Source organism: Pseudorasbora parva, chromosome 17 (assembly GCF_024679245.1).
Source record: "Pseudorasbora parva isolate DD20220531a chromosome 17, ASM2467924v1, whole genome shotgun sequence".
Classification (NCBI taxonomy): domain Eukaryota; kingdom Metazoa; phylum Chordata; class Actinopteri; order Cypriniformes; family Gobionidae; genus Pseudorasbora; species Pseudorasbora parva.
In genome coordinates, this window is record NC_090188.1 from 16,964,239 (window position 1) to 16,988,741 (window position 24,503).

General features: G+C 37.5%; 2 protein-coding genes across 7 annotated transcripts in view; both read right to left on the reverse strand.

Moving 5' to 3' along the window:
* psda (pleckstrin and Sec7 domain containing a) overlaps positions 1–15,312 on the reverse strand; it is a 31,810-nt gene extending 16,498 nt beyond the window's left edge. Inside the window, exons 1-9 of one of the 5 annotated variants that reach the window (XM_067420966.1) lie at positions 12,951–15,312; positions 12,749–12,860; positions 11,415–11,940; positions 10,550–10,984; positions 2,869–3,054; positions 2,482–2,562; positions 2,271–2,383; positions 2,073–2,131; positions 1,302–1,391 (exon numbers count right to left, since the gene is read on the reverse strand). In XM_067420966.1, coding sequence (XP_067277067.1) covers positions 1,302–1,391; positions 2,073–2,131; positions 2,271–2,383; positions 2,482–2,562; positions 2,869–3,054; positions 10,550–10,984; positions 11,415–11,940; positions 12,749–12,860; positions 12,951–15,182 — 3,834 coding nt within the window. In that variant the 5' untranslated portion in view covers positions 15,183–15,312. Of the gene's footprint in view, positions 1–1,301; positions 1,392–2,072; positions 2,132–2,270; positions 2,384–2,481; positions 2,563–2,868; positions 3,055–3,710; positions 3,803–6,360; positions 6,505–7,029; positions 7,045–8,480; positions 8,920–10,549; positions 10,985–11,414; positions 11,941–12,748; positions 12,861–12,950 lie in introns of those variants that run through there. The other 4 variants (XM_067420967.1, XM_067420970.1, XM_067420969.1 and 1 more) reach the window with 4 other exon arrangements.
* Positions 15,313–20,452: 5,140 nt separating this feature from the next.
* On the reverse strand, positions 20,453–24,482 carry LOC137045324 (E3 ubiquitin-protein ligase TRIM62-like). 2 transcript variants are annotated; one of them, XM_067421901.1, is made up of 7 exons: positions 24,281–24,482; positions 23,230–23,771; positions 22,493–22,588; positions 22,064–22,297; positions 21,941–21,981; positions 21,333–21,466; positions 20,453–21,259 (listed from the first exon to the last, which is right to left on the reverse strand). In XM_067421901.1, the coding sequence occupies exons 2-7, from the start codon at positions 23,695–23,697 to the stop codon at positions 20,694–20,696; spliced, it is 1,539 nt and encodes a 512-aa protein (XP_067278002.1). In that variant the 5' UTR covers positions 23,698–23,771; positions 24,281–24,482; the 3' UTR covers positions 20,453–20,693. The 2 variants fall into 2 exon arrangements, with proteins under 2 accessions (XP_067278002.1, XP_067278001.1); XM_067421900.1 differs by having other exon boundaries at positions 21,941–21,963; positions 23,230–23,847.
* Between the last annotated feature and the right edge of the window lie 21 nt (positions 24,483–24,503).

Below are 24,503 nucleotides of genomic sequence, written 5' to 3' on the forward strand. Positions count from 1 at the left end.
GCATTTCTCCAAAAATATCTACCACAAAAAGTATTCTTTATATGAATGGATGGACATTTACATGAACAAGCATATTCCGATATTAATCAGATTATTAGGATTGACAACATTGCAGTTACTAGAAATTTAAAGAAGACATTCGATATTCAATATATATATATATATATATATATATATATATATATATATATATATATATATATTATTTAGAATAAACAGTATAGTCAATTCTGAGTATTTCAAAGTGCATCATCTACACTGAATAGCGTTCTGAATTATATAATTTACAGACAAGGTTTAAGGGAGTCCTAGACTAAAATGCATGTTTGAGCTGTTCAAACTGAGAGCAACTTGCAGACATATCTTAAAATATGTCACTGCCATTGTTTTGTCTTAAGATGCACACCAGTAATGTTTTTTTCTAAGGCACTTTCTAAAATCCACTTAAATGTCCTAAATTAAACTAAGGCCTAATCCTGGCTTAGTCTAAACCCTGTCTGTGAAACCAGGCCAATACCTGTATGCTATAGTGGAACTTCATGGAAATTTCAGGATATTCCAAATAAGAAATAATTGTATTTATTAAATTCATTTATATCAGCTAAATGTAAATACATACATTTAAAGACATTTTCAAAAGTGAAAGTAAAGGTTTTTACTTTGATATAAAAAAAGTTAGAAATAAATCCTGTTCTTTTGAACTTTCTATTCATCACAGATTCCTAAAAATGTTTTTATTATAGTTTCGGCATAAATATTACGCAACTGTTTTCAGCTTTAATAATAAAACATGTTTCTTGATCACCAAATGAGCATTAGCATGATTTCTGAAGATTAATTTAACACTAACAACTTATAATATAAAATATATTAAAATTAAATTGTAATAATATTCCACAATATTACTGTTTTTACAGTATTTTTTGTCAAAACTGCAGCCTTGGTGAGCATAAGTAATCTACCAACCCTAAAGTTTTGAAACATAGTGTATGAAAATTAAAGCTACTGAAGAAACATTTAACAATTACATAAATGAGCATTAATGATTTGGTTAATTACTGTAAAAAAAAACTACTAAAATGCATCGTAATAAATAACATGAGTGGGCCTTTTCAGTATTTTCTAGAAGAGAGTAGCAGCACAGGATTGTGCATGTCTCAGAATATGTTAATTACACGCAGAAATGTTTCATTAGCTGTGGGGCATGTAAATATCTTTTATGGCTATGGACCTTAATGGAATAATTCATTATGCAATATGCAGTGTGTGAATGTGTGTGAATGCTTGAAACCCTTACAAACCTTTAGAAGATCTTTCGAGAAGTCTTGGCCATCATTTAGTCCCTCCAAGTTACGAATGAACTGCATGCAGGACATCCTCTTCCCAATGTTCTGAATCAGAGAGAGACGAATGGAATATGAATTTACTGTCAGCTGATGCACTGACCTATTTCACAGTTCCTTTGCACACAACAACACTTAAAATACCAACTACACAGTGGGCAGTAATCGTGTTAATATTTTGTGCAACGAATTATTTTGCTTACCCTGACAATCATATTTACTACTACATTTATGGATGAATTTCTAATTTTATTCCTAAATGTAAAACCGGCACTCATCCCCTCAGGGTGATGAGAGACAGCACAGAGAATAAAATCCATCCTAAAAACAGAGTTGTTTTATCCCAACCAGCTCCTTCCACAGAGACTAAAAAATAATAACAGTAATTTCACAATAAACATCTATTATAACTTTAATTATTTTTCATTTTCCACAAAATAGACGAGCATTTCAGAAATGTGACTGGGATTCGTTTAATTAATTTTCCAAAAAAATCAACAATCTATTAATGTTTTGTAGTTTACGGTATATTACAATAATTATGTAATACAATAAGGACTATTTTAATGGAGTACATCTGAAAGAAATTATATTTACAATCAGTTTCAGATTCAGAAAATGTAAGCATCAATGTATATTTTCCAAGCTGTTAAACTGGCCTTGATGCCTGAACATGGTTCAAAAATGGTTCTCATTGTTTGTTATGGTTATGGAACATCAGATACTTACGTGACCATGGAGATCAGTGTTGAGCAGCATCAGGGCACAAGTCAGTGTGTGAACACTATCTGAAACACACAGGCATAGAACACCCATAAGCTTTCACAGAGTCAGAGCAAGAGCACCCCATAGTGTTACTTTTATTGTAATACACATCAGATGCACAACAAATGCACATTCATTCACATAATGGCGTGTATGGCTTACCTTCATTTGGTATAGTGTTTGGGTTGCACTGGAGGTATCTTTTAGAGAAATGTGATAGTACTCTCTCCCTCTCTTGTGTCTCTCCCATTAGGGCGAACTCTCTCAAAAACACTCTAAGAAAAAAGACAGCAGGAAAAACAGAATGACCCTGTGACACGTGAAATTAGAGCAAATATTTACTTAACTAAACAAGACGGAGCAGCAAGCTCACCTCAGTGCCTGATCCACCATCATCCCAGAGAGGTTAAAATAACTTAGATACTCCTCCGCGACCATGCGACTGAAATCATTGCTACAAAAGTCATGAAAAGACAAATGCATAAGAAAAAGAAATATTTTTTGTTCTTATACTGGGGATCCAAAAATCAGACCTTCATACTCACATGGTTAATTTCTTTATTTTAACATATAAAGCTTTTTTAATTTAACATTATTAAAACACAGTCCCCAGTCCCACTGAATATTTCTCCAAATGTCCCCTAAAACGTGGTATTTCTTATTATCAAAGAGAACTTTGCTTAACAAAAGCACACAAAAAAAAACAAAGAAAAAGGGATAAAAAAAAAACATATTTATTAATTATTAAAATAATTCTCACTTCTTGCTCAGGTGACGTGCCACATCTGACTTCTTAAATCCATCGAGATTGTACAAACGCTTGGCTAGCCGTTTTGCAGCTTGGAGGTCAGCCTTGTTGCCATTGGCCAGAGTTTCAGTGCTGCCCATAGCCAATCGCTCGGCCACTTCTGGATCAGACTCAGACACTGGCCGTGATGGCCTCTCCCTGGAACCAAAGGGGAAATAACTGAATATAAAATTTAAATGTAATGTGAGACACATTTATTTGAATCAGAGTTACAAGCATTACACAAGGAAATGTAAAGTTTGTAAAAAGGCAACCCAGAAATGATGTGTGAATGTATTTGGGTCTTAAAATCAGCCAACATGCACAACCACACAATATAAACATACTAAACTACATATGAATACTGACTATCTGACAAACCAGGAAAATCATGAGGTTAAATTTGTTTATTTACCCTCTCATGCCTGAGCCTGATATTCTCAGCACTAGCAATGTGATGTAAACAGATTCTATCTGATGTACCCATTATACAGACTGTCTCACAGCAGGTCAACTCAATCCACATTGCACAGAGAAACCAGCTTTAAATAACTAAAAAAAGTACATCTGACAAACTGCTGTGAGCGCAATAACCTGCACCTTTGTCCTTTGAACACCATTCAAATTCAAAACAGCCTAATAACTTGTCATACCTGTATACACACAAACATACTTCAGCTGGCATTCAGATGTGAATAATAAGAGGATAGAAAGAGTATAGAAAGAGATAGTAAAAAGTAAAACTATTAAAAACTATTAACTTTTTTGGCAAACTGATAACACAAAAGGTCTGATAAACTAAAACACTACTCTACCTCAGTGACCCAACTCTGCCTTTAAACGACCGCATTCCAAAGTCAGTTAAATGTATGAGCACCAAAAAGTTCATTCCACACACAAATCTCCCCTCTATCATCTGTCTTTGGTTTGTTCCGAAGATCTCCATTCCCAACCTCCTCCAACCGGATAGTCACAAACAAGGCAGGGGAGGAGACTCAAAGAAAGGGTATGAGGGCACTGTTTATTCTTGAAACAATATATAGATAGAATCATGTTAGAGAAAACCAGGAAGAAAAACTTTCCTGTCACGGCTTCTAGGATGTGGGAAGGACTTTTACAAAGGTGCTCAGTAACAGACACACCTTTGATAAATCTTGCTGTATGCAAGACATCAGCTGATATATTTAGATATATTTATGTGTGAATGACAATAACATGACACATATTATAACTTGTTTGGTGACAGCACGTGAGGAAGGAAAAATGCAACTTCTTAGTGCACATGTACACACCCACCGACTATAACCGGTGAGGTGAATACATAAAGGTTCGGAAAACAATCAGCTCACCTGTGCTGAGGCTCTTCAACATTCCAGTGGTTTAAGAAAATGTTATAACACACCTCTTTTTAAAGATTGGATGACAAAATTTGCATACCAAAGGAGGAAAAAGATCACATAATTAAAATGTTTGCATGACGTGACAGCTTAGATAATGATGTCAGTACCACTAAAAGTGATAGTTCACCCAAAAATGTTCTAATTACTTACAACCCTTAATTTGTTCCAAACCTGTATGAGTTTCTTTCATCTGTTGAACACAATGGAAGATATTTTAAAGAATGTTGGTAACCAGACAGGTTTGGAACAACTTGAGGGTGAGTAAATGATGACAAAATGTTCTATTTTAGGTGAACTATATTTCACCATTAGCTCTTTTTTCTGTTCAGAAAAGATTTTAACTGTTGTGTGTTGGTTGATTGTTTGTATTATTCTATATTTTTACTTGTTATTAATTTTTGTTTTGTTATTTTTCCCTTTTCCATTGTCGCACTTTGAGATTCTTCGGAATGAAAAGTGCGCTATAAATAAAATCTATAATTATTATTATTATTAACTATTCCTTTACAAAGGATATGAATATTACATTCCATTGACAACAAGTTGTACTAGAATGTTTTTAGCTTAACTGTTAATGAAAACGCCTAATGGGAAATTGACTATAACAACAGCTAATATTGTCACGTAATCTCAGTATTGTTATCGTGGGCACTTCAAAATACTGGGAATAATTCCTTATTATGAATTATTTAAATTATTAGAATTTATTTTAGGAATACTTTTCCATCAAGAGGTTAAAATTTACAACACTGTGTGCGTGTGCTGCGTCAAAGTGTCGTGCACTCTGAACAACCCCAAAACGAGACAGCCTGAATGAAAATGTTCTCACTGACACTCTCTGACAGTAGATGGTGCTTATGGAACAGCATAACCTAGTGTACAAAGCAGTTTTCTGTTTCTGAACTGTATTTAAATGTTTCAAACAGAGATTTAGATTTTTGTATTCACTATGGTGTTTATCAAATATGTAAAATACATAAAGGGGTCATATAATGGTGCATGCACAAGTTGATTGTATTGAAATGTGTGTTGGCAGTGCCTGTACACAACCATCTTATAATGATAAAAATCCATCCAGTGCTTTTAAAAAAAAATCTCCTTATATGTTTTCTCCTGTCTCAAATCAAGCCGTCCGACCATGTGCCGCCACACAGTCGGACACCCCTCCTGCTCCCGCGACTGTTGAATGACAGCAGCGTTTCAACACAGACCCACCCTGAGCTCTGTCATCATCATAGTCCGCCATTGTTAATATGCTGGAGCAGGATGGCGTCTAAGCACTTGTGTTGTTCTGTTCTTGGATGTAATAATGAACACAGCAGTCATTCTGATGTTCCTAAATCTGAACCGCTGAAGACGCAGTGGCTGAGTTGTTCTCGAAGGGAACATTACACCATCAACTTCAATGCTTGCATATTTACGCCACACAAATAATTTCTCACCAGACTGCTTTATAAACGAGGGTCAGTATAAAGCAGGTTTTGCTAATAAGCTGCTCCTGAAAAAAAGATTGGTACCAACTATTTGTGTTCCTGCTGGACCTCCAGAAGAAGTGAGTGTAACGTTTGACGATGAATGTGGCTAAAGTTTACAGGGTAAGTTAAATTATGGCATGCTTTCTAAGTATGACGTTCTCAATATAATTCATAATCTCACATTTATAATGAACAACGCGTTATTGTTATTGTGTTATTACAAACTGTGTACGCTGGTGATAAAGTTAACGTGGTAACACTACACTAAGCTTACTTTTGTAGATGGTTTATAACGGTGTCTGTTAAAACATTCCTGTGGTGACCTAATGTCAGTGCTTTAGCCCTGACAGTTGTACCTAACCCTGCATAGATAACATTACGAATTTTACGCATCACTGACAAGCCTACATTTACAGAAAAAAAGTTTTTCATTACCATTAGCTGTAATCTCAATCTGTCAATGAACTAACGTATACATAAGTAAACGCATAGCATTTGTATCTCACTAAGCTAACCTTACCCTGCCAGTACAAAGATAGATCATCATAGTGACATTACGTTAACCAACTATTCAGAAACGTCCAGCTCACCGTCATCTTGTTCCGGGTTCAAATTGATACGATGTGTCCTCAGAGACTCCCTTTGCCATTCTTTCTCCAAAATATACTGCAACTGATGTCAAGGCAACACTTCATGCAGGTCCTAGAACTGAGTAGCTGTCTCTCATTTCGATAAATTTCGAAGGCTGCATCCTCCGGAGGACACGTCCTGTGAAGTGTCCTCAATCAGAATTAAACGAGACGTCCTTTGTAGGACACACAGGCAGGAAGTAAGTTATCACGTTGCTATGCCAACACATTCAGCCTCGTTGCGCTCTCATGCCAGTTTATATGAATGAAAATTATTTATAACTTGAAAATTACTATGAAATGTTTCTTGTCTTGACAGCAATGTACTGTTCTAAACATTTAAAAAGCACTAAAGCGTTGTAATCCTGTTAACCACAACTATCTGTTGGAGGTAATACTTAAAAATAAAAACAACCTTCAACTTACATTTTAAACACCACACCTACGCTCGCATGTATATCTGGCAGTGGTGCAGTTTTTTCATATAATATAAAAAATTATATATGACGGTTGCGGCGACGCAAAAAATTATGGGTTATCTCCACCCGCGAAGGCCACACCTCACGCACACTCTGAAATCCTGTGATAGAAGGACGTATTCGAAGGTCGCATTTGGAGAGTCCTACTCACTTTTTTGAAATGAGACGGCCTTATGACATATGCACCCTTCGAATGCGACCTCCGGAGGACGCAGCCTTCTGAAATGAGACGCAGCTAGTGTGTCAAATTGCCCCACAGAACAGAGGGGCAGGCTGACCAGAGCTCATTATCATTTAAAGTCGTATGCACTGAAATGACTTGGTGATACACCAGGTAAAAGCTTTTGACCAGGTAAAATGAGTGTTTTCTTACAATACTAATGAGAATTTTTTATTAAAGCATTTTACAAACTTTTCATTTAGACACTAAAGAATTATATTTAATTGTACAAAAATGGCATTATATGACCCCTTTAAAAGTCCACGGTGTAAATTTTGGCGGCATCTAGTGGTGAGGTTGCTGTAAATGGAGACTACTGTAAGGGGACCCGTGGTGTAAGTAGATAGAAATGGCTCATTCTTCATTATGTAAGGTCTTTATATATCACTGAAAACATAGTTATTTATATTATATTGCATTTCTGTCAATAGATAGTATTGACAAAATGTAAAAATGTGTACCATGAATGCAATGTAAGTCGCTTTGGATAAAAGCGTCTGCCAAATGCATAAATGTAAAATGTAAATGTAGATTATTATAAATATTACACACTTCACCTTTAAAGAATTAATAGGCTATATATTTCAAATGTAATTTTTTTACACATTTTAATTTGGACTAAAACATGCCCTAGGATCCCCCTAGGCCCAGATATTAATTGAAAATTTTCTGATTCTTTATTATTTTTTGGTAACACTTTACAATTAGTCTCCATTCATTAACGTTAGATTTCTGGCAGTGAATTTACCGCAATTTACCGCCCAGTGAATATGTGTCCTAATTAAATTGCAATCTAACATTTTTAGTTTAACAACAAAATAATATATATTTGATATATAATAAATACTTCATGATCCCCCTGAACCTTTTGTTTTGAAAAAAAAAAAAAAATGATTTAGCAGTCTGACTGCCCAAACTCCCATTTCACTATTAAGCCCTCATAAAAACCTTGAAGTGCAATGGTCCTCCGTAATAGCTATCCAGCAGAAAAGGTGAATGAGAGCACTGATCTTTTACTGTGATAAACTGCGAGTTGCCGCATGTATTCATCACAAACTACTTAGCAAGTGAAATTAGCTACCTGGAAGTCACTCCCTTAAATTTACATGCTATAATCAATGTACATGTGAAAATGAGGAAAACTTTCTGTCAGCTTGCTTGGTGACCCTGAATTGAAGTCAATTCAAACATTTCATGAGAACAGTTTATTTACAAATGTTTATGTTAGATGTGATTAATCGATTTGACATATAGAGAGAGACATGTTAAAATAAACAAATAAAAAAGCTAAATTACTAAAACTTTAAGGTTAAACAGTTTAAAATAAAAACTATAATAGTATCTCAATCATACTAAAATAATACTGATGTTTTTCTACTCACCGGTATATGGCAGGGTGGGGAGCATATTTGTAATTATCCTCGAAAGCCCCACCTCCCCAGCAAAGCACATAATGAGCCATCGCACGAGGCCTGCCCCTTTACTGCTCACATAGCTAGATGACATAAGCTTGCTAATAAATGCAGCATCCAGCCTGCCACATTTTCCTACCCTTCCCTAAACCTCCTGCTGTCCAGAAGCCCTCAGGAGGATTTTGTGTCCCTCTGCGTCTGCGAGTCCCTTGAACTGTCATTAAAGTCTTTCAGTTGTCGCGTTGCTGATTCTTTTATCTTACTCCAAACTTTTACATGCGCTTCTCGTGCCCATAGCGTAGTCAATGGCTTGATACTTGTTGTTTATCTGTCTTTTTTCCCCCTAATTCTTTCTCTCCTAACAGGCTGTTCCCTACTTACACTTGCCTGGTTGCGTGCGTTTGTGGATGTGTATGTGTTTCTCTACTTTTGTCAGCTGAGCTATTTTTCGTTGGTGGATATGGTCTGCATTTCCTTTCACAACAGTTTACTCCCCCTTTTCCCCTTTCTCCAACCCTCTCTTCCTCTCTTTGTCTTGCCTTGTTACTTTGCGCCTTCATTATTCTTTGTTGATCTCCATTTCAACATGGTGCTTCACACACAGTCGGCCTCATTAAAAACATTCAACATTTATATCTATCTATAAGAAAATATAAAGGTCAGAATGATGTGTTAGAATAACGGTTTGACTTTCTTCATTACGAATGGCTGGCTCTTTAAATTAAATATTGCACATGGTAAAAAATACAGTCCTGGTAAAACAGTAACAGATTCTTGCTCTCTCTATTTAAAACCCTGAAATCACAAGACAAGCTAATCTGCTCTTACCATGGAGACCGAGTGTGCCTGGCAAATATCCAAGTCTAACTGGCCCCATGGCAGGGGAAGGAATGTAGTGGATGAGCCAGGTATCAAAGCAGATAGTGTCAGCTTTCAGAATCAGGCCCCACACTAAAACTCAGATCAGACATCCAGACAATAGTACTTTTTGTAGGGGACTATTAATATAATGTAATTGTTAAAAAAGAAAAGTAAAAAAAGTAAAACAAGTAATAGTGTTTTGCAAGCGTGGACAGAGCTGCACTCTGATTTATTTCAACTGCAGACAGGAAGGAGTAGTTAAGGATTATAGGCCTAAACACAAATCTAACCCTGAGATTGTGGGTCAGTCAGAGCCCCGGAAGGATTTTATGCAGCCATTCCCAAGGAGAACTTGTTTAGTTAGAAACGTTCTCTTTATATGACTGCTTGCTACATGCAAATGATCAAAACCTATTTCTTCTGAAACTCTTGCCTGACAGAACAGATCATTCCGACTGAGCTAGTAACTCACTACCTTTTAAACACATTTAACACAATCACATAGCTCGGCACTGCCCTCTAGTGGCAAATAATCAGCGGTTGATTCCTATTTTAAACTTATCCTAAAGTAGAAAGCTCAATAAATTCACAATAAAATCTAAATGTACAGTTCCTAATTTAATATTATAAACAATTTATCCATGCACATCATTTTTTAATGTGCCCTCATATTACTGGCGTGAGAGCGGGACGACCTGTCACTCACACAAGATCACAGTAATAGCAAACCACAAAGACCCAGTCAATTCCCAATAGACACAATCAAGTCCCACCCTACATTTTTTTTTTTCTCTCTCGAGAAAATGCTTCACTTGGATATACGCCACAATAGGGAAGAACAGACTATCACAGCTTCCGCTTCATGCTCACTTGAAAGCCATTTCGACAGGTTACTAAAATAGTTAAAATGAACAAATCACATATGTCATCAAAACAGCTGCAGACTGCAGAGTAACTATGGCTTTACTACACTATCGGGATAGGAATAAGTTTGGCTTTGTGTGTGTGTCTGCACTGCCAGCTGTTTCTCTATTATTCCTGCAAGTGTTTATTTTACTGGCGGGGTCAGGGATGTTTACATTACAGTAACATATTTGTTGACATGCAGTGATGAGATATTTATCAAAATTTATCATAATTTTCATTAGAAAAAAATAAAACACCAGTCCGCAACTAACCTTATGGCAGCGTCTGTGTCAGAATCAGGCCCGGGGGCTTGATCAGAGCAGGAGCCACTGCAGAACGGACTCTCTTCTTCAATGACATCGCTCTGGGAAGCTGCACACACTACAGGATTAGACACAGCAGGTGGTTCGGAGCATGTTAGTGGAGCAAAGCTCAGTTCGATGATCTGCTTGGCACTTTCGCAAATCTGACTCTGGATCTCAGGAGTGAGAGTCGGAAAATCAAAAGTGAAGACTGGTGGGCCACTAGGAGTAATGTCTTCACTATCCAGGCTGCTATAAGAGGTGCCCTTGGCACGGTGTGACTCCATTATGCTCTCAAAGTGTCTGCTGAAAGAGTCCAAGCCATCTGATGAGATTCGGCAGGGGCTGGTCACAGAGATGGGAGATTTCAAAGTTGTGTGGCTATCAGACTGGCAATCTGGGGGACTGTAAGAGGAACATAAAAGTCATAGATGCACTCCTTTGAGCTGTTTAATTTTCATTAATTTAGCTTAGTAAGTTGATATTGCATTTTTTTCCTACAATTTTTTTTACCTACCATTAAAATATATAACAGAAACTACGAAAAATATGGGTGTCAACAAAATAAGATAAAGTCACTTATTAATCTCATAATTACACATGTAAATGTAAACTTATTTTATATTATTAATGTATTTATTTATGTATACAGACCCACACATTACAACACCCTTGGACATCCCCTCTTATTCTTATTTACCCCAAAGTCTTTAAAATGGAGCAAACAATTTAGACATTTTGTTGTACATTGGGTCAAATAAATTAAAGTGTGGATGGTTGATGTGTGAGTGAATTCACATATGCATTGGTTCTATACTATCTATTCCACACTCACCCTCTCAGTAGTCGACTAAACACTTCATCTCCCTCAGGTGTGGCATTTTGCCTCTTTTTGTCACCTTGCATCCTCACACTGGCCCAGCTCACCACCTCTTCATCTTGCAGCTCCTCCTCCTCACCATCTGTGTGTGGGCACAGCATTCCCTCCAGGGGGCTGCTGCTGTTAGTGCCTGAGGTACCCAGCACACTGCGGTTACTGCCAAAAGCAGAGTCCACTTCCTCCTGTTCTGCAAGCATCACCTCATCAAGGTCTGTTTCCCTGTAACAGCGCAGGGGCACCGCGTCTATGTCTGTCTCTGAATATTTCACAGTACGTTTGATGATGCAGGTTTTATTGGATGACCCCACTGTGGGAAGATGGTTGATCATCTCCACTTCGACTTGCTGTACATCGTGGCATGAGGATTTCGAAGATTTACAATGTCTTGAGTATGTTGTTACAGGCCTTAAGGGAATGGACAAAGGTGGAATGGGTGTGGGAGACTCACTGGAACAGCCACTGGAGGGTGCAGTGGAGGAGCCTGAAATTTGTGTGAACAACAAAAAACTAAAGGATTAATGATGACACCCAGTTTCAATTTTAAAAAAACACAAGTCATGACATCACTATATCATTTTTTATATATTATCAAAACAAATTCTCTCTTACAGTCAAAAGTTATATTGATCATTTCTAATTTACAGTTTCAGTAAATGGTTTTAAATATTTTTGCAAAAGCTTTTATCTGAATTAACTTACAAAAAAGGGAATTATTAAATAATAATTGTATGTCCTTAGGTCCTGTAGCTGAAATGGCAGAATATGGCACTATCAATGCCAAGGTCATACATTCGATTCCCAGGAAACTTGTCTACCGATAAAAAGTATAGCTGGAAGTTGTTTTGGATAAAAGTATCTGCAAAGTGTATAAATGTCAAGGTGAAAGAAAGGAACAACCACACAGAATAATTCAAGTGACTCATTCTCCCCTACCTCAACTGAAAACACCTACACACAGTAAATAATTAATTCCAAAAAAATCTATCTGAAGGCCATTCGAATTATAGAGAAAGTGAAGAAAGTCAAACAACATAAAACCATAGAAACAAATCTAGCAAAGCTGTAACATGAATCAATTCAAAAACCATGACAGCACAGACAAAGTATAACACCTTGAGAAGTGATGAGAGAGAAAGCAAATTCTAATGTCATCTTATGAAGGATGATGCTTGTTACATAACTGGATTAAGCATTCACTTAGGGAAAACAACTTGTTTACAAGCAAAGGCAAAATAAATATAGAAGGGTGACATTTCTGAGAACTGACTCCGCAAGGGAGAAATTCTCACCTTTTTTTACATGTTGGTCTTCAGAGTGGGACCCAAACAGGAACTCCCATTTGGCACGAGCCATCTTCTGTGAGTGCAAGGAAGGCCTCAGCAAAAATGGTCCACTTTCAGACTACAAACCACAGTTGAATTATCAGACAACAGCATACAACGAATCAGAGCATTTAGATTAATCTAAATATGTGTACCTAGATGGAATCACCTGTATGCCTGTGTTTCCAGAGTCAGAACTCTTCTGGCTGGTTCTGCTAGATGTCTCAGAGGATATGCAGTCTTTCTCATGTAGAGTGCTATCTATAAGGCTGCCTGTGACTCCACTGGAGCTCTGTGATGCTGTCCCACTCCATTCTTTGTTAGCCCAAGTGTCACTTTTCATGTCATTCCGCTGCATTGAGACCCTACAATGGTTCTCTTGAGATCCCGGTGTAGCTGGACTATTCCTCTTATGATTGTTCACCTCCCTCAAGCTTTCCTTGTCTCTGGCTAAACACTCTTCTATCCCATTCTTTTGGTGAAAGGTCCAACTTACTGAAGTCTCTGGGTTAGGCCTTGTGAATGGTCTCCTGCTGCTATCTGGACTCTCTTTTTGACCTTTTAGACTCGCATACTTCCAAGATTCATAGTTAGGTGCATGATTGTTTCTTGTGTACTGGGAAGGCAGGTGCCGGTGCAAAGTTGGGCTGTCCTTTCCCTCCAACTCTGTTCTCTCTATCCGTGGGTCTCGTATGGGAGAGAATGACATTACATCCGATCGGTTCAACCTTGCTGGAGCTGCAGGAGATGTACTTCCAATGTGGAGCAAAGTAGGGGTTGTTTGAACAGAGTGGTGACCAGTCTCCACAGACTCGTGTTTCCAATTGTGCTCCTGAACAGAAAGTTTGCAATTAGAGTGGGCTTTTGATCCAGAGCCTTGGAAGCTAGCATAGAGTTGAGGCTCTCTAGAATGCCCAAAACAGGGACTGTCAGACCTCATTGTGTCTGTCGATGATGGAGTTGGGGATGGAGACCTCCTGGCTTCCATAAATATGGAGAGTTTGGTGGCTTCCTCTGCTAGTTGACGAGCCATTTCGGGACTTGTGGCTGGGGATACGCTCCCTCTTCCACTCAGTTGGTTAGCTCCTTCTTCTACCTTATTTTTGGAGTTGGCCAGGTTGAAATTAACTCTGTGGGCTTGCCGTGGACTATCACTCATGGAATGATTAATTCGGTGATTGCTAGATGGTTGAGTTACAGTCATAGCTGGTAGTTCATGTTGAATAGCTGTAGGCTTACAGGATGGTAAATTCGGACGATATCTGTACCCTTGTGCTCTTTGGTTTGAGACCTCTTGAGTATTGACAGTTGAGTGTGACATGGTAAAGTAAACTTGCTTGGCATGGTTAGACAGTTGGTCTGTAGCAGGGCTCCTAGGAAGTCTGTAAAATGAACTATTCCGCTCATGGTCCATGATTGTTGTTTTAGTGGGCAGGGTCCGAGAACTGCATGGTATAACCGGTGACCCAGACCAAGACCGACAGCGACGTTGTTCTCCTCTCCTCACATCAGACCCTCTATCAGGACAGTTGCCTGACAGTTTTTGCCTTAGTTGTGGGGAACCAAATTCCTCCAATGCCCGATGAGTGGCTTCTCTGGCAATAGAGTCTAGAGTTGCCCGCCTAAAACTGCTGGTGCTCATATGCGAGTTCCCCAAACCTTGACTAGGCTGCTTTGAGCTACAGTTGTTCATGGATTCCAAGCTGTTCTCCGACCACACTGGGTCACTAAGCCTTTTCCTCAGGTGGAGAGGGGTAGCTCGATTATCCATGGTTCTGTTAAAAGGATTCTGAGGCTCGCTTTGGCACAAAGAACTATACTGACCTTCTACAGATTTAATTTTAGCTTTTTCAATGTAACTGAAAGTGGCAACAGATCGCCTCCCTTCATCTCCTCCCTTCATCTTAGTTGGGCTGCATGCCTTACGAGTTCCACTGGGAGTAGGAGGTGCAGTAAACCATCCTGAGAAGTGAGGTTCCTTTCTAAAGAAGGGGTCACGTTCAGAAGGAGCACACACCAAGTGACATGTATTTCCAGTGGGTCCTGTTTGAAAAGCAGATAGTAACTGGTTTAACTCATCATAAGGTAGACTCTTTTGATGTTGGGTGGCCGGCTGTTCCGAGTCATGTCCTGGATGTAGCTGAAAACTTACGGAGTGTCTAGATGTGGATTTACTGGAGACCAGGCTCTGAGTGCTGCTTCCACTTTTATGCAGAACTCCACGTGGAGATGTCTGGCCATGTGGTGTATTAGGGCCACTATACTGAGACTGCTGAAGGATGTCTGGTGCTGCCAACATGAGGGAGTCTGTTTTCTCTACATCTCTTAGGTCCTTTTCCTCTTCATCAGCAACAGACCTCACCTCTACATAGAGGTGGAGGATTTTACCTGATTGAGACATGACTGACCAAATGCAGCCTGAAGATAGTGCAACACCTGTTTTCTGTAATTGATTATGCAACACTGGTCATCTTGTTTGCAAGCATTCACATTTGAGAGAGAGAGTGTGGATGGACTTCAATATCATCCTCAAAATCACCTATAAGAAAGAAAAAATAAGTGAATTTCAACTCTGGGGTATGCTTAGTTCCTCCTTCCAATAAGAAGAAAACACACCCATTTTCTTATAAATAATACACATAAAATATTACAAATTAAATAAATAAATGGATAATTTTTTGATATAGTATTTCTATATGACATTTATACATTGACCCATATATTCAACCCACATTTTAACTCTCATTTAAAGTGGCATCTTTAGAAAAGTAAAATAGTATTGCACAAATTTCTCTAAAGCAAATATCTTGTGTAAAGAGATTTGTGAACTATAACCACCTTGACTCCTCTTGCTATACTGTCCTCCTTGTGTTTACTAATGGCAAGAGGATCTAAATGTGTAACATGCTAATTAAAGAATGTAAAGCAAACTCCAGATACGCAAGCGCCTTGGTATTGCTGCTGGCAGGCTCTGTGTCTCACTCACTCTTCATATTACAGGCATAGGTGTCTAAAATTTGCTATAGCTCTCTCTGAAGTATAGTAATGTATAATATGATTACCTACTTGTCTTGAAGGAATTACTGAATGAATCCTTAGATGTAATAAGATGACAGTGATACTAACATGCAAAAAAGCAATTCAACAAGCATAGCCTTTCTAGTGACTCTGACCAAAGAATTCATGCTGCTTAGGCTAGCTGGTAGCTAGGCTAGTAGCTAGCTGCATTCAAAACAGAACACATCCTGGTGACCATACAGAACTATATATTTTTTTTTCTCCTGTAATGCATTCAGAAAAGCCTTAATATCTGCATTAGACTGCAATCACCCTTGCAAAACAATGAAGTCAGTTCACGTTAAATGAAATCCAGTTAACCTACTGCATAGCCTACAGCTCAGAGAAGAGGCTGATCATTACAAACTGCCCAAGAGGATTCACTCTCTTTGAGGCACATAAGATATTCTAACCTCTCTCATGCAAGTCTGCCACAGCTGCTTGTGTTCTGTCAGCTTTTGTGAGAGTGGGGAAGTGTGGCTGCTATTGGACATGTGCCAGGTGTTGCGCTCAATTGATTGAGTTGTATGCATCCAGCATCATGACCACCACTGCAGTTGTGGGGGAGGAGGCAGGGAAGGACAGTGCATAGTTTTTCTTAAAGACCACACAAAAAACACGTGTATGGGTGCTCTTTAGATCTCTCTCTCTCTCTCTCTCTATCCCCCTTACACACTATACAAATCCTTCCTTTGTATTTGTAAAAGGTAATTCAGCACATTTTATTGTTAATGCAGTCAGTCTGAATGAATGAAGCATTTGGATGTGAATAGCAGATTTTCACATTCAAAGCCCTTATTTACTGTAGACTTCCTGCAGTCCTTTAGCTGAACTATATATTAACTGTCTGCTGCTTGCCTAGTAACTTAATCTACTTTACATGTTCCAAGGTAACCTGTAACAACTTGAAATGTAACCCCCTTTAATTAACTCTTTGGATCAAATTCCTTCACTGAAAGAACATGCCACATTCATGACAATATACTGTCAGATGTCTGTGATAAATTAGCTAGAATTAACTAGAAATATTTGCAGATGCACACACACCTACACACACACACACACACACACACACACAAACATAAGATTTTGTTTATAGCAATACTTTATATATATATATAAAACAAAATGTGGTTTCTTTGTATTTTCATGATAATAATAACTTCTGCAAATACTACATTACTAAATACTAAATTAATTGAGATTAAACTTACAATTTTATTTAAATTATGAAACATAAACACTTTTGAGCTTTCACATCTTTAAAAGTCCCAAATATTACAAAGAGTTAGATGGTAGATAAAACTTAAAATAATGCAAAGTACTGATCTAACATGTCAATTAACTATTTTGACAATCTCAACCATTTAAATCATTGGTGTACTATTTTATTTCTGTAATTAGATGATAGAACGATATTCAAATGGATATATTTTATATATCTACATTCTGTTACGCAGGCAGGCCATTTAGACCTACTTTTTCTGTGCTGTAGCTAATAGGATTCCTCCAACCCCTCCTTTCCTGTCCTCACTCCTGTAACTGTTACATGAACAGGCACATAGAAACCAATTACAGTCAACCCCCTCCCTTTACCTGTTAACTCCCCACTCAACAGCTCCGTCCCATCCACTACACAGCAGCAGTGGGAACCCAGAAAATTCCCTCCTCCAGAGTCTTCAGAAAAACTGGCTATTCATGTGTTTGTGCCTCCCTCTCTTCTCCACAGAAAACAAAAACAGCTCTCTGCGCTTTACTGGCTCACGCATACTGGATTTACGCCACCCACACGACTTAGTGCGTCTTCTCCAACGCCCATGCCCCCCCCACTGAAAACCTGTCTTAGCCCAACAGGACTTCCTGCACTCGCCCTGTCACTCATATTCTTAAGACCCACCTCATTCTAGAACTGAGCCAATCAGAAGCGCCAGCTCTCTGTCTGTTCTGTGACAGGTGGCAAAAGGTTCAGCTCACTCTGTGGAGGGGGCCTAGCCAGAGGGAAAGCCCCTTGAAAATAGACTTATACAGTAACAGGGGTTGTAAAAAGGCCGATGGGATTACAACCTGTGATCTGAACAGTAACAATCCGTTCAGCAGACATCCTATCACAGTGTAAAAAAAATCAGTGTGAATCAAAAGTATGTCATTGCTGTTCATTCACTCTCATTTTTACAATAATAGATTTTACATTAATACAATTATACTTTAAAGTGAAAAACAAATGACTGTCATGCGGTATAATCATAATGATTAGCTGGGCTTGCATTAGCGTAAACTCTTAGCTACTTACAGATTATCTTTATAGTGTCAACAGCACTAGGTCTGTGCTTCTGTTCCCAGCATGCACTGTGGCATGAATATGTTTGTTATTTAACTTTTTCATTTGTATTGTTACTACATGTTTTTGCTGGCTTATTTAGTCGTTATTCGAGATTTTGCTAAATGTAAAAAAATCCTACATCCAATAGTTAAAGGAATAGATTACAGGTATTATTTACTCCTTCATGTCATTTAAAAATTGTCTTTTTTTCTTTCATTGAAATATTAAATAACATATTCTGTTATTATTGTATCATTAAATTGGAAGTCAATTTGCACCAAAGTTGTTTGGTTTCCAAAGTTGTTCCACAGAAGAAAGTCATTCATGCAGGTTTGGAATGAGGGTGAGAAAATTATGACAATTTTTATTTTTGGGTGGACTATCCCTTTAAATGCAGAAGATCAATTGTGATGCCCGGAATCTAGGCTAAAGTGTTAAACCTTTTCATTAAGCTTGTTGAGCACTACATTATGACTGTTTTTTTTCAGTATATTGCACATGCCTAATCATGTATATAAAGGTTTCAAATTTACTGAGGTATGACCTAAGGCACCAGCAGATGAAAACAAAATTAAAACACATGCCATGTTTTCTTTTTAATAAAAATATAAGGAGATGTTTGGAAGATGAAAGACATTTTCTTAATGTAACTCTTGGCAGGACTCAACCTCTGCAATGTGATATACTGGCCACTTTTAATGAGTCATGCATTCAGCACAGTGCATGAAATCAAGCGGTCTCTGCAGTCTCGAGCACATGAATTCTCAAGTACATGAATCCTGCGGTCTCAAGCATAGCACTGCCTGAAGAGGATTGTGTTACATAAATCAGCAAAACAAAGTCAAAGCCATGGTCTGGTGGTTAGCACATGTTCTCTCATTCACACTCTCCCTACAACTTCCTGTCCCCCTTCACTATATATTAGTTAACATGATGTGACAGCAGTATTCTGCATTGTGACATGCAATAATAAGCTAATCATTTAGAAGTTGGGGTCCACAAATCTAAGACCACTAGTGAAAGTGCATCTTTTATGCATTTTTATAATTTATCACACATTTGTTTTATTACAAATTATAGCCTATTATTAGCACAACAATTTTGTGAAACGTACTTTATTATTTAAACTTTGTTTATTATCAGGATTAAATTAGACTTATTTCAAAATGAACTTTTAGATTCCACATATTTTTAAGATTTTGATGTTGAAAAACAACAACTGATGTCAGTGTTATTTGTAAACTGCTCAAATCTATTAAAAATGTTAAACAATTCTCAAGAACCAAAAAGAGAATTAGCCCACATAACGTGAAAGTAGCTTTATGAGCAAAGATTTAGGCATAAGATATAGTGTGCTATACAAATATTGTACAACTCGGCTGATCTCACACAGAAGTGCTGGGCACTGGGTAGAGCTGTCCTGCATTACCTACTATGTTATTTGAGAGCTTTGGAAAGAACACTTTACTCAGACTGACTGCTCTTAGACATTAGCTTCTAAGGTGACTGATAGTACCTACAGTAAAAAGGTAACTACAGTACAATGGGTGTCTAAGATACACCAGGTTTATTATCAAAAGTTAAAGCGCATGAGTTCAAATACAGATTCATAATATACACAGGGTTTTTCTGCAACCACTAAAAGTAAAAGTTTCCACTAACAGTTACTAGGAAAGTGTTGGTATATAGCCTAGAATCAATCCATTAACAACATCATTTGCAGACAGCCTGCTATACTTTGTTCTTTACTTATAAGAAACAAAAATATAAGGACGAGCAACTTCACATACCTGATGGGACCATGAAGAGGCGCAGATGCAGCAGATATTTGATGCGTCATCGTATCATTGTGCATGTGAGGTGCTGAAGTGGACAGCTCCGCTGTAATTAGAAAAACTCCTAAAGTAGACAAAGCAGTCAGTATTCTGTACTTGTGCCCGTGTCTTTAGGGAGTGCCTGTATCACATTATCAGAGACCTGGCAAGTGGCCCATATCAGTTTAAGGTGGACTACAACTTTGTCTAGAATTCTAAAATCTTCAAGGAGTCATGCACAAAACTAATCTATAATCTATAGCCTATTAAATTCTCTCTCTCTCTCTCTCTCTCTCTCTCTCTCTCTCTCTCTCTCTATATATATATATATATATATATATATATATATATCGTTATATATATATACAGGATTGGACCCCACTTATTTTCAATGTATGGAAAACCCCAAAAGATGAATTTTCAGTTAGGTTATTATTAACTTTTTGTTATAATACAAAAAGACGGTTTATTAGATATAATTTGCATGTTGTAAAAATGTTCCTCATTCTTACACCTTTTTTCAGGTTTTAAACACCCAGACCACAATAAGAAATTAGTTAACTTAATAGTTATCCATCGTTGCAGAAAAAGAACCAACGAGAATGTGAGATGTCATTATCCTCAATTTACTATGATAACTAGACCAAAATCAATTATATTAAATAGACAGATACATACATTTATGAAATTATAAATGAAATGGAGAATTTTGTGAAGAGCTTTACGAATGATTTTTGTTTCTTAGATGGACAATGGAAAGAGGCTGACTGTTTCGGCCATTTATGTCAATACAAGGATTAAAAATGGGACAAACTGGGCCAGAAAATTCAACGCGGAATGTGTGGAGCAAAGTTAGAGTATCTCCATCATAGAAAGACACGGCTCCTTTCGGGATATCAACCCAAACTCCAAGTTTTTGGATTGTTTTCCTCACTGTCAGGGACTTTTCATTTGAGTCCTGACAAACGAGATATTTTCCATTACCATGATAGATGTAGCAGAACACATTGTTAAAGTCACTGCTGCGATGCTCAGAATCCTGATCTCTGGTAGTTGACCCATATGACAGGCCAATCAACCAATAGGGTTTCTTCCAGACGGCCACCTCCCAGTAGTGGGAGCCACTGGAGAATCTCTCCTTGACCTGCACACTGTATGAAGAGCTGATGTTTGTTTTCCGTTTCCTTTCTGGGATTGGTTTCGTACTCCAGTGCACCTCCAGCTCGTCTGCTGAGACCTCTAACTCAGGGTGTGCCGTCTCTGAGTCCAAACTTACAGCTCTAAAACCTGCATGCAGGCAAAGTTTGATATGTTACACTATAAGGTAGGATTATTATACTTTTTATTTAATCACACTTACTAGACCACAGCCGCTGAGTGTTCTGAAAAACAACTTTATCTAAGTTATCAACCAGCTGTTCGACTGTCTTCATCTTGTCTGTGGTGTTGTACTCTTGCTCTATCGCAGACACAAGTGGCAATTCCACCTGGGACCTATAGCAATGACGAGGGATTCATTTATATAGGTATTAATGTATCATAGAATAATGAGGTTTTTTTTAAAGAATTACACTGGTCATTACAGTCCCCATAAAATAAAGTATTATTTTATGGATGTATATAAAAATATTTTGTTCACAAAATCCATTGACAAGTCGGAGGGAAATGGTGATGGAAAACATGTGAGATGGGAGGTAAGTATATATCTCAATGCTTTTGTGTTCATTTGAAAAAGTTTTGTATTCCCCTGAGAAAGTTTGTGAAAGTTTTGTGAGCGAATGCAAAATTTCTTGGGAAATGCAAACATTTTGCGATAGGACGCAAAGTTTCTCATAGGACCGCAAAACATTTATGAGAGAATGCAAAAGCATAATTTTTCCTTCCATCTCATATTTTTTTCATCACCAACCCTTTAGGGGGCTCTGTAGATTAGTATAATTTAAAGGGAATGCAGTAAAAATAACTCACCCGTGGCAATGTTTTTGAAAATGCTGCAAAATAATAGTTTTCTGTTATTGATAGATTACAGATTAAAAAAAGAAAAATGTGCACTCAAAAATAAGCCACACAGACTGTGAAACTATAATGCACCTGGAGAAATATGATGTCATTTTCTTCCTCGAGGAGAGATTGGCTTGATCTTAGGGCAGCATTAATATCTTTAACCTGACACTCCAGTGACTCATTTCTCCATCTCAGCCACTTGTTGATGTAGAATTCTTCTGTTTCCAGAATGGCCAACATCATCTTCTGATCCTCCTCAATCTGGGCTTTTATCTGGTTGTATTTCTCAACTATTCGGAGTCTGTATGCTTCTGCATTTTCCTGAAAACCACCACAAGAAACGTCAAAGCCTGGTGAACTCATAAGTTGACAAAGAAAACATATTACATAATCTCTTGCTACAATGGATTTGAAAAAAAGCATTATTTCAAATCACAATTAACTGAGAAAAGTAGTATGCAATATTTTCCTGGTTTAATTGGTTAAAATTCAGAAGGCTTATATTGGAATACCCACCGACACCTCTGAAAATAATGGCTCTAAATCTTGCATAGCAGACTCTGCTAAATGTTTCCTCTGCAAAAGAAGTGATTTGTTGGTCTCCAATACCTTCTAAAAAAGAGATATGTTTCCATAAATCCTCGATACACTGTTACTTCACACTAAATTATAGGCACAATAATGGTCCATGAAATAATGTTATTTATGTTCATTTAAACAAAAATGAAAATTCTGTCATCATTTACTCCCCCTAAAGTTGTTTCAGACTTGTATGAAAATTAGGGAAAAAAATACTATGTAAGTCAATGAGGTCCATCAACTGTTTGGTTTACGACATTCTTCAAAATATATATATTTTTTGTGTTCAGCAAAAGAAACAAAGAAACGCAAACAGGTTTGGAACAACTTGAGGGTAAATGATGACAGACTTTTCATTTTTGGGTGAACTATTAATTTGCTGTAAAAACAAACAAACAAACAAATAATTAAATCCCTTAAAAATTACCCAAATACACATCTTCTATGTACTAAATAATATGATATATATTTACAATATACATAGCTTATCTAATATTTATATATAAAAACATATGTATACGTTTTTACTTTTAACAACATGTACATTTGAATTTGAAGAACAAGTTCACAAATGTTACATTAATATATCAGACACTTCTATTTGTAATTAATAATAATAATTTTTTTACTCATTAAAACCCATTTTCAAGAATTGGTAATTGTAACAGAATTACCTTGAATTCTGAGCATGCCTCTTGCAGCGTAACAGCTTGGTGGTTTTTGTGTGACCCAACCGCAATGCAGAGACAACACACAGTGGTCTGGTCCTCCTGACAGAATAGTTTCAGCTCCTCCCCATGCTCCTTACACTTGAAGGAAATCAAGTCTTCTGTTAATTCGATGAGAGAGTGCCCTCTTAAAGCCTGTCTCTGCTGGTGCAGGAGAGTGTGAGCCGAGCACAAGGAGGCATCACAGGTGAGGCAGCTCTTCACTGCCACCTCAGTCTTCCCAATGCACTGATCACACTTAATAATGGAGGGTGGTGAATGAGATGATCCTTCCTGCAAAGATGCTCTTGAAAAGGCATCCTGAACCTTCCTTTGAAGATCCGAGTTGATCTCAAGCTTAAGGTCAGAAGGAAGGAGGATCTGACACTCCGGACAGAACAGTGGACCATCACTAGATGTTTTGGGATCATCCATGTTCCAGACCACTTGGATGCAAGTTTGACAGAAGTTGTGCCCACATGGAAGGCATACAGGGTCTGTAAAGGGCTCTACACAAACAGGACATTTTAGGTCGTCTTCTTGAGCATCCATGTCAGCAGACCTTCTACTGTCTGTGTGTGGTGGCTTGGCATGAATATTTTAAAGATGAGGATCAGTTTTCAATGCCATTTTGTGTATTCAATTACAATAAGCTGTCCATGAAATACAACAATATATAAAATATTTTAAAATAACTATGACATGCAGATGATATTCAAGTCTTTCTTGTTTCAAGTCCAACCTCAAATATTTAAGTTAACCACACCGAAATTGTTTTATTTTATATTTATTTGCCATACTTTTATATTTAGAACTTACTGGTAATTTCATTTCAATATTTGTAACTGTCATTTTTACCTAACAGCATTTTGCAGCATTAAACAGTATGTATAAATGTTTTTGTGTGTGGGTTGGGTTAAAATACACATTACGTATTTACAAATTAATTTGAAAGCTAATGTCTATACCCCACAAGTATTTTATCCATCCAAATGCACATAGCTAAAAACATGCTTACCATGTTTACTTTCAAAAATGTGCCTCAAAAGCTATGTCTTCTTCCGTTCGTTGCCTTGGTTACCACAATATTTGATGTCCCATACAGGAAATAACGATATAATTGCCGGTTTTTCATTTATATATGACGTGAGGCTAATGTGGTGCTAATAAAATACGGTCTGCTTTGTTTCCAATTTGTGTAGAAACTACATAAGACAAATGAAAATGGCACGGTCGCTAGG